The 10,280-nt window shown below is 37.3% G+C and overlaps 1 protein-coding gene and 1 long non-coding RNA gene across 4 annotated transcripts; one reads left to right on the forward strand and one right to left on the reverse strand.

Moving 5' to 3' along the window:
• Nucleotides 1-401: 401 nt before the first annotated feature.
• LOC131798291 (uncharacterized) lies at nt 402-2,397 on the forward strand. The gene is made up of 3 exons (XR_009341287.2): nt 402-470; nt 1,787-1,875; nt 2,260-2,397. It is a non-coding gene; the product is annotated as an uncharacterized lncRNA (long non-coding RNA).
• Nucleotides 2,398-2,508: 111 nt separating this feature from the next.
• Nucleotides 2,509-9,669, reverse strand: LOC131798293 (uncharacterized). Of its 3 annotated transcripts, none has more exons than XM_066170528.1 (11): nt 9,447-9,669; nt 7,986-8,630; nt 6,746-7,093; nt 5,479-5,779; nt 4,902-5,009; nt 4,605-4,676; nt 4,471-4,512; nt 3,683-3,748; nt 3,531-3,572; nt 3,045-3,101; nt 2,509-2,639 (listed from the first exon to the last, which is right to left on the reverse strand). In XM_066170528.1, the coding sequence occupies exons 1-11, from the start codon at nt 9,532-9,534 to the stop codon at nt 2,624-2,626; spliced, it is 1,785 nt and encodes a 594-aa protein (XP_066026625.1). In that variant the 5' UTR covers nt 9,535-9,669; the 3' UTR covers nt 2,509-2,623. The 3 variants fall into 3 exon arrangements, with proteins under 3 accessions (XP_066026625.1, XP_066026624.1, XP_066026626.1); XM_066170527.1 differs by having other exon boundaries at nt 5,479-5,782; XM_066170529.1 differs by lacking the exon at nt 4,605-4,676 and having other exon boundaries at nt 5,479-5,782.
• Between the last annotated feature and the right edge of the window lie 611 nt (nt 9,670-10,280).

Consider the following 10,280-nt stretch of genomic DNA (forward strand, 5'->3'; position numbering starts at 1 on the left):
TTAATTGATATTTTTCTTTATTTTCATCACTTCTCTGCTTGATATAGAGTTGATATTGTGAAGAGACATTATGTCTTGATGACTAATGAGAGTTATAAGGTTAAAGGCTTCACATGAGGTACATGTACAACAGAACTTGCCAGAATTTCATTAGCTTCTGGTTACTTGACAGTAATTTTCTCAATAAACAAATTTCTGTGTAGGAAAAAAAAATAGGTCAACTCTACCTGTGCATTAGTTTTATTATTGCTATAACTTTACTTCTTATTGTTTTTATATACATTACTATTATGGACATTACTCTTATTGGTACTATTGTCATCACTGTTATTTATTTACATGGATGTAACTCAAGACTTGCCATAAAACTGTTAAATTTAATGTTGTAACAAATGTTGATTTTCTTTTAAGGAAGAAAAGCTCTTATTCAAATGTTCAAAAAGAGGAAATATCGGGAGATTCTTGAGAAGGTATGTTAAAATGCTTGATCGATTTTCTCCTTTCCTTATGTAATTTTCTCCAAAACTATAATTATAGTATTTTAACTATTTGTTAAAAAGAAAGTAAAATCATGAAAAGGCCTTGACTGTGCTCTTTTCCGTTGCAAAGCTGCAGAAAGCAGCCAGAGCTTAAAAGACATTAACCCTTGAGACCCTAACATCAGTATCCATATTCTCCAAACTCTTCTCCATATGTTTATTTGGGTTCTGACAAGGAGAATTCATTTGTAGATCAAAGCTTCTTAGGTTGGCGATCATTTCCTTTATTCTCATGATCCTAATGAATGGTTTATAGCAGTATTCCTGTGAGGAGAAATTAGATACTGGTCACTCCAAGGGTTTAAAGGGTTAAGGGGAAAACTTGAAAGAATTAGTAACTGCAGAAACAATCAAAAGTTCAGCTTACCATACATGTAGCTTACAGTCCTTTTTTACCCTTGAACACAAAGCGTTTTCACCCCTCAGAGCACAGCATGCGGAATTTTATCACAACAAAATAGTCATGTAATCAGTGTACCGCTGCAAGGGTGCAGTGAAATGCTTAGCAGACTAATCCTGGGAGTTTTTGCTCATAATTAGAAGCAGAAATGAGTAAAAAAAGAATGCAATTGTATTCCTAACTACTATTTTATTTGTGATGAATTGTGTTTTCCTTAGAATATGCATGTGTACTTACAAAGACAGACCTTTATAAGAATAGGCTAACAGAATAATAACCATACCAGAAAAAATGCAGATGAAAACAAACAAACAAACTCTCAAAAATATAGTTAAGGGATGAAGCATATTAAATCATAAATACATGACTATTATTTTCAATATTTTCAATGAACCTTTGAGATCATACGTTGACATCAAATTTTGTTGTGCACAAGTACATTTGTTTTGCTAAGCCATTGCGCTAAATTCAAAGAAATATTATTGGTTATCTTAATTGTTGGGTTTGTCTGTTATAATGTTTTTAAAATCATCACAACTTCGTTAGGTCAGGAACGGCTTAGAAACTTCCTTTGCCTTTAACTCACCCATTGGACTCAAGGCAGTCCGAAATGATGTACAGTTATAGCGTACTTGTATATGCATGTCCTTGGGTTCATTCACCCTGTTTTGCTTTTGGGTTTTTCTATCATAAATATTTTTTTAATCACCATAACTTGATTAGTGAAAGCGTGGAATTGACTCATCCTTTGGACTTTTAAGTCAGTCCAAAACGATATGCAGGTATATAACTTACATGTACTTGTATGTCCTTGGGTTTACTCTGTTTTGCGTTTGGTCTTAAACAGGATCTTCTCACCCGTAAATTTGATTCTCATTCCAAGCTTGGAATAAGATACCATGTCTATGATATTATCGGAGCTGATTTTGTCAAAAGGTAAATACTTTCGTATTTGTTTTCCTCAATTGATACCAATTTTATACCTGCCAAAATGTTCCACGCCAGCTATTGCTTCTTAAGATAAAGAGTCGATGAATCCATGTTATTATAAAACCACAGAACAGAAAATGAGATGAAAGAGCGCGGACATTCCTTGCTGTATGTTACGTTTGGCAAATTCGTGGCATGGGTTTCAGTCGTAATAATAGTAATAATAATGATAATAATAATAATAATAATAATAATAATAATAAACTTTGTTTTTCGAGGGTGGCACTTGACAGTATAAAATACTGATAAACGACAGTAAGTGTTAAATTATCACTATGAACGGTCCAACAACAATGTGATTGATTATTTCCTTTTCCTTTACGCAAACAGCGTGGATACTACATCAGGACAATTACTGAGACTGGATATCCAATCAGAGAGTCGAGCGAGATCGAAAAGATGATCAGTGTCCTTGCAAGGCATTGTTTGATCTTGTGACGCAACGCGGGAAAGAAGGCATTGTGTGACAAGACCAAAATGCGGCTGCAAGGGCGATTATACAACGACACATGCCTCTATTTGTTTAGGGGCTGATTACATGTTTCTGTGAAACAAATTGCTTCTCTTAAATTAATGAATAATTAGCAGTTGTACTGCAAATCTTCTTGTCTTTGATTGTAGAGATTAACATAACAAAAAGTTTCATATAGTAGTAAGAGATGTCATTCCTTGTAAAAGGCTCCTTGAAACTTTTTCAAGTTAAAGGCATCCTAAAATGCAAAAGAATGAGAATAACATTTTAATCTTATTTGAAACTTTCACTGTGTAGTTTATTCAATAAATGAAAGAAAACAGATTAAAGCAATGCAGTTTTGGGCAAATGGCAGGATTTTTTTTCGGTGCTCAGTATTCCGAAGTATTTATGAATCCTTACAAATCGCCAAAGGAAAGCGTTAAGGTTGACTTTTCGTCTTCATAGCAAACCAGAAATTTTACCAAGTACCTTAGAACTTCGTAAATTCTAATATTTTAAATTATTTGTGATAATTTGCTGCCATGTGCCTGGATGACGTTCATATAGGGGGACACTCATTGCAATTGGTCCGTGATTTATCAGAGGATTTATGGTAGGGTGGGATATTGGCAAGCACTTAACTTAAATCTATGATAGATACCTCTCGTACAGTGAACTGTAGATGCCTTCATCACGATTTGGGTTAGGCTGATCCAAACTGAAAAAAGTTTGAGAACAACAGTAAAAAAAAAAAAAAAAAGTATTTGAAGCCATAGAGGGTGGGGGGAGGGGAAGGGGCAGTTGATGGGAACCATGACCTTTGAATGCAGTTACGGTTTACTCAATGAAAGACTGTCGCAAGAAGAACGATCTTGGTATAATGTTATTTAATTTATATACGTTTCATTTGATGGAATCATTTGGTAGTTTTGCTTTTTAATGCGTAGCTCACTTCTGATGAATGTGTATTTTTTAAGTGGAAAATCGGGAATATGCTGTCTGTAGTGAACTCCTGTTTCCGAACAGGCCTCTTAATCGTTTCTCTCAGATTTTGTCTCTCAGTAACGGCGCATGCTGGGATTGGTCGATTTAGGGGGCAGTTTTCTGTTCCAGGGCCGATGTTAGGTAGAGAGGAATACTTCCCTACCTTTCATACATTCCTGCATCAGCTGTCTTCCCGCTTTCAGCACTGAGAGAACAAAAAACAGTTATAAATTACTGAAAAAAAAAACAACAAACAAACAAACCAACTGATCTTGTCTTTCAAAAAATATAAAGTATGAATACTCATTGGCTAACCCGCCTATGTAGAGGGGATTTTCACTTTGTTTGACGGGATTTCTTGCAGAGGTGGCCATACTTTCACTGTTGATTAAAGACAAGACAAATTTCAATAAACGAATAATTTAATATTAAAATTGAAAAAGAAAACCAAAAGATCTTCCTACTTCTCTGAGTTCAATCAAAATTTCAAAGAATAACGGTCGATTGATAGTTTTACCTAATGCATAACTGAGATGTGGTGAAAATGATGGGAATTACTTTTTGACACTAGAATGCTCCTTATTTTTAAAATCAGCGACCAAAATATTTCTTATTGTTTCTGTATTTCGAGAACACTTCCATTGGATTGCCTTAAAGATCGATTCATATAACTCAGTTTATTACTCCTTGGAAAATTGGTTGCAGGAAACTTCTGTGAAAGAACGCATATATTATGTTTTTTGTTTTGAAGTTCTTTCAACCTTCCCCATTGGATATTAACTCATACCTCTGATCACCACCACCGCTGTCAACATTGATGGCTTATCACTTTTAAAACACGAACATTACTGATTTATGTAATGTGTAAATCAGCGGGCTTAAAGTATGGACTTTCTCCGTGTGTTTTTAAGAGGTTGTCTTGATAATGTTTGGTCAAGATTGTAGCTTAATTTGAATTGACCACTCCCTCTATGTGGCCGGAAATATTTCTAAACATGCATGCCTGTGCCACACATCGATCCTTAAGATCAGACAGTCTTGACTTATTAAAGTAAAATACTGAAGGTGAACTGAGCTTCGTGAAGAGATAAATGCGAACTCACCTTTCGTACAATGGGTTGTCGCTTTCCTTCACTGTTTTATTGCTGAAAGAAGACAATTTCGAATCACATTTTGTGGAAAAGCGTACAATTTGAGTGTTTGAATTTGATCAATAAAATTGGCAAACTAGTTTAACCTGTTATTATACATTCCAGGTGGGTCGACATATGTGTAACGATTATCATTTTCTTCTTCATCACAGCCAGAACTGAAAGCAGAAAAACATGCAAGTATGTGTTTGATAAGATTCTTCATATACACACACGTTACAAGCCCCGTCGCTCCCTCTCAACCTGACTTTGAAAAAAGCTCACCGGGCGCGACAATTTTAGGATTTACGGCAGATGCAGGTAGTGAAGTAGAAGCGACACGACCATCAGTGACAAAGAAATGTCGAATTGTAACCCTGGCCACAAACTTTCACAGGTTTTACCTCGTGTTACACACATCCGTTGGGGTGGCGTAAATGAAGACTGCTTTCTCGTCCGGTTGAAAGCTCACTGCAGGTGTGTTCCGGTTGTTTTGATTTTCCCTACTACGCCTGCAGTAAATTTGAAAATCCAAAAAAAGAAAAAAAAAACTGGATGAAACATATAGTTTGCTTCACTAACGGTGTGCAAACTTTTGTAAAGATTTTCCGTACATTTAGCTTACTCTAAAGGTGCCGTTCACAATCGATAGTTGAGTTCAAAATGAGATCAGAAAAGTAAATTATGAGAGATTCCTATACGACTTGCTATGTACGCTTGCGAAGGTGGCAAAACTTCACATTAGCACTTCATGATTTTAAATGAAAAAAACTGTAATTATCCTTACTGTCTGCTTAACAATTCTCATGATAACAATTTGATATTGGATCAACTAATAATCTCCTAATTGATATTTTTCTTTATTCTCATCACTTCTATGCTTGATATTGTATTTTTATTGTAAGGAGAAATTCTTTCTTGGTCACTCATGGGAGGGAAAGGGCTAAGGATATAATAATGATAACAAAAAGTTGAACTTACCGCTTTTTGTGAAAACAAAACAAAGTTATTGCGAGTATCGCACAAATTACTGCCAAAGCTGCTGTCAATCCAGCAATTAGGGAGGTGTTTGACTCAGACTCTCTTCCATCGTCCAAGGTGTCAGACAAACCTTCTCCTCTCGTCATGGAGGTGGGATCTGTTTTTTCTTGAGAGCCGAGTTTGCTCTCTCTTGTAGAAGATATCTCTTGAGTGGTCTCTTCGCTTGATGACGTTGTGGTTACTTTGTCTTTGACCATGTTTGTCTGAGTTGAGGCAAGGGTAGTGCTAGTAGTTGTTTTGGCTGCTGTGTTGAGAAAGATAGCGTATTTTTATGTTTGTGGCATATACAGAATATTCCAGAATAGGATTCCTGGCCCAGCTTATTGCTATTTGGGGGCATGTCAGCTTGTCTTCCATTAATTGGTTAAACTACGCTGTACTTGATTATGAGATTTCTATCGCGTTATAGTGTTCATGTCGGCAAAGCCCGAATCACTGAACTATTCAGCATAAAACTCAAGAGTGATTGTTAAAGAATTTTCTAGTTATTCAAAACGTAACAACAACCCAAGCGCATATTTTTGTTATTATGTTTACAACCGCTCGCTGTTATGCTAGTCACTCTACTTACTCTCTATTACGCAATAGATAGCGGGTAGCGTAGCCAATCAGATTGTGACATTCTGATTAGATTGCATATTCGCTTTAAACTAATAGCTATCATCACAGTTATTACGTGTTCTTATATCGGTCAATTTTGCTAGCTGTACTCTACTGAGCAGCTCGTTAAAGTAGAAAACTGTTTATGTGGACAAAATCTCTCATTTTACCCCTTCCCTTCCCCGAAGTAACTTCAAAAAAGTTATGACTTTCGTGGCCAAAGAGCAAATCGCAGCGGAGAAAACTTAAGTATGAACCATCAACTCGGTTAGTGTGAGGTATTTATAACCTTTTCCTCAAAAAGACGGGACTTCTATGAACCTTGAGGTCACTCCATGCTACGCACTGACAATTCAATTTCTTTTAAACGTATTCTCGTCAATGGTTTTTAAGTTAAGCCTTAGAAATCATATCAAAACCTCAGTTTCATGTTAAGGCTACTGTATACTTTTGCCTTTCGTAAGCACATCCGTCTCCAATCGCTTTATCAAAAGGCAAATAACCTGGAAAATTAAAGAGTACAAAGACATCACCCTTTTTCGAGAGAGTCAAATGTAGCTATGAAAGTTATCGGATGTCTAAATGTTTGAGGTTTTTTTAGGCTTACCCCTAATCTTTATAGCTTGGTACCTGGCACGAAATCCTTTGCCTGACAGAGTATCATCTGATCGAAAAATAACTGTAACATTGTTACCAGTGGAATTTAATTGAGGCGTTGTCATGTCGCAGACTGAACCAATCAAAGTTGTTGTTCCGTTCATTAATGTTTCCCACACGTTGACAAAGTCACAACAATAGCAAATCCACTCTAAACTGACGTCATCAAAAGTGATCAGAATAGCGTAATTCCAAGGGACTTCAATATGCCACTTGCACCAGGCCTTGTTGTTATAGTTTTGTGGATAGTATGGACTGTGGAAAGTGCCATTCAGTGCTGTCATTGTCTGCGTGCACTCTGTTCGAATGTAAGGAAAACCAAATTGAGAAAAAATATGTAAACATTGACCAATAATTCTACCTCGATGTTTAAGGGTGTCGCCTAGTGAAGTCTACTACGTTGAAGGGTTAAAATATTGTATTGAGTCCCTAACGTTAGCGTTTTAACATATAGAAAGTCTTAAGCCGTTTTCCCTTTTGAAAACGGTACACTTTGATTGATAAACCACATCCATCGAACATTACCTTGCTAAGTAAGGTTCGGGTTTGGAGGATTCGTTTACAAGACAACTGCCTTTTACTGTCATTACGAGCATTTCGTGTCGATGACGGCCTTCAGTTGATCTATTCGAGCTAAAAAAAAAATAATTTTTTTTCTTTCGGATCGTTACAGGCAGGCTTATGGAGGAAGGAGATAAGGTAAGAAAGTCGAAAACCGATCGGGTCACACAAGCGTGAACATCCAGGCCTTATTCCGAAGATGAAATATTAGTGGCATTGTAGGATGGAAACTGAGTGGTTGGCCTTCAAAATCAATCCAACAAGAGACCTGACAACAGACAGGAGGGACGCATATCCGTCCCTCTCTGACTACGTTTGTTTCCTTTCAACAATTTTTAGCATGAGAAGCTTGACCCAAGTGGGTAGCAAGCGTATACATATGGATTCACCACCACCCCACGCCTTTGCATGACTCCATTTTCCTGTTTTGTGTAAAGGAAAGGGAAAAGACTGCCATACAGGCTACGACATTTGCAAAAATTCGCAACCTGTCGCAGGTGTAGCAAGCGTAATTTGAAGCTTCATTTCTCGACTTGGTTCTGCGTGAGCGCTCCAGCCTATCAGATGTTTTTTTTTTTATCATTACTAGTTGCTACAAACCACAACTTGATGATAAGAGAGCCTGTTACCTCTATAGTAACAGTAACGTATTTTCGGCACGTAGAAGTCGGCTCCATAGGGATATGGGAACGATTTCTTGTCTATATTATGATCATCTTCTGTGTCATATGTAATGTATTCCATCTTATGTATGGTGTACAGAACTTCTTGGCAACGCCGTCTAAACGCCATCAAGTAAAAGGGAGACGCAAAAGGAAGATCTATTGGCTCTTTATATCCGTTATTGGTGGTCTTACAGCAAAAGAATATCTTTGTGTCGTTATCAAATACTCCTCTTGGAAGAACGCCGGCATGGGCGTTTTTGTTTATTCCGCCAGCACCGTTTTCGTCATCCCATAATATAAACCCACTCTGCAGTCCATCTGGACAATCAGAGCCTTTCTGATAGATGCAGTACTCCCCCGCAGGCCATCGGGATCGATTTCTTTCGACTGTTGCTGATATGTTGTCCTTTATGCAGAAATACATTTCGACATCACCCGAGACCCGGCCTTTGAGCTGAGAGTTCGGAGAGACAGAAGTAACACTATCCTCGTCCTCGAGATCCTGGTAGATGTATCCTGTTTGCCATTGAAATCCATTTGCCCCTGGGCAGCCACTTTTTGGCATGGGTAGTCCATACATTCCTGACGGCCATAATGCGGTACAGCAAACTGTGGAGAATTAAGATAAAGGTTTAGCTTATTTCAGAGCTAAAATTGCGAGTCGATTTCTGTTCAACCTATCCCGAACTTACATAAATAGTTGAAAACCCCTGCGGATTTATTTTCACTGTCTCGAAGGGAATTGTGGCAAACTCTTGCAGGAGATAATTGAAGTTTTTTTTTTGTTGTTGTTGTAAAGGTATGAAGAACTTTGAACATTGTGCTAAATGGTGGAGAAGCTCGACGAATGCAAAATTACGCTCTTTACGACAATCACGTCGCCCTGTTTTATGATACAACTGAGAGCATTTAGACGGAGGTCATTCTTGCGAGACAAATATTGATTAGTTAGGTGGCTGAAATTTGCATAATCAGAAATTAATGCGTCTGTGCTTTTTTCAGCACGGTACTACCCGCTGGGTTTCATTGCCCAAGTTAATTTGTGAAGGAAGAAAACATTCATCTTGTGAGGAATGTCACATTCTTTTTTTAATTCCTCTCATCGAATTTTGCGATTAAGGGCGGCTATAGGCGGCACTGTCTCTATAATGATAAAATCTTAAACTCGGGAGAAGTGATTCTTAGATTTTTACTGAAACATCTACGCATAAGCCGCTTTCAATTTCGATAAATGGCCTGAAAATTATTTTACCGTAGCTCGGTGATATATGCCGGGTCTTTCAAAGTTTACCGTGTCAAAATTCGTAGTTAATACATTTTTCAATTCTGTATCCAAAATTCAGACCCTAGATACAAAAACACATAAATCAGTGTTGTTGACACCGTCCGCGTCAAACACGAAAGAGAATAAGTTTGAGCACATACCTTCTAAAGCAAGACAGCTGAGACACAGAAATCCTACCGTTCTGGGAAGAACGTGTAAAAGTCGTGAAATCAACAAAGTGCGAACCATGTTTTGTGTTTTTTTCCCATCGGTTCCTCGTTGGTTAAAATCTATTTACCCAGGCTTGAAGGTAACTGCAATTTTATTCGCTCGAGCTGACCCTATCGATCGATGACAGCTTCTTCTCTTCGCGATCGAAGTTGGTCACAGTCATACGATTCATGCGTGACCTTGTTGTTACATAAGCAAAGCAAACAGGAAATTAGCTTGAGTACTTCACAATGATCACGTCCTTAAATGTCCCGGCCTCACTGACGTTCTGTCCTTTAACAGGGCTGATCAAATTTTAATCGATTGCCTTGCGGCTTGATGGAAAATCGATATTCAATGGAAGAACAGAGTTTAAATTTTATTTTCTATTTTTTATGACTTGTTTCGAGTATTCTTATCACGCGTCAAAGCAAACTATTAAATCTTCTGACAATTTCCGCATTGTGTTTAAATGACAGGAATGTGACAATTTTATCCTCGTTAATTTAATTGAATTTGGGAACTTGATCTTGTGTTTTCCGTCGAAATCAAACTATTATAAAATGCGAAATTACATATTTCGATGTCGCGAAAACCGTCATATCTCAATTCTGAACAATGCCAAAGCTGATTTCAAAGACGAGCTGCGTGCAGTTCGTTAATCAAATTAGATCAGTGTGAAATTTGAATAAAGAACTATCGATAAGAGGACGAGTTTAGGTAGATTTTGCCAAGTACGTGGGATATATAAATGGATTTAAGAATTAGGTTTGAAACATGTTAAC

Source organism: Pocillopora verrucosa, chromosome 8 (genome assembly GCF_036669915.1).
Source record: "Pocillopora verrucosa isolate sample1 chromosome 8, ASM3666991v2, whole genome shotgun sequence".
In the NCBI taxonomy this organism is placed as follows: Eukaryota; Metazoa; Cnidaria; class Anthozoa; order Scleractinia; family Pocilloporidae; genus Pocillopora; species Pocillopora verrucosa.

Bases quoted from the DNA above. Each gene is read 5' to 3' on its own strand.
- LOC131798293 (XM_066170527.1), bottom strand. From the start codon at position 9,534: ATGGTTCGCACTTTGTTGATTTCACGACTTTTACACGTTCTTCCCAGA. The intron at 8,631-9,446 runs GTATGTGCTCAA...AATTCTCCACAG, and splicing joins CAGCTGTCTTGCTTTAGAAG to TTTGCTGTACCGCATTATGG. The intron at 4,677-4,901 runs GTAAAACCTGTG...TTCTGCTTTCAG, and splicing joins ACGGATGTGTGTAACACGAG to TTCTGGCTGTGATGAAGAAG.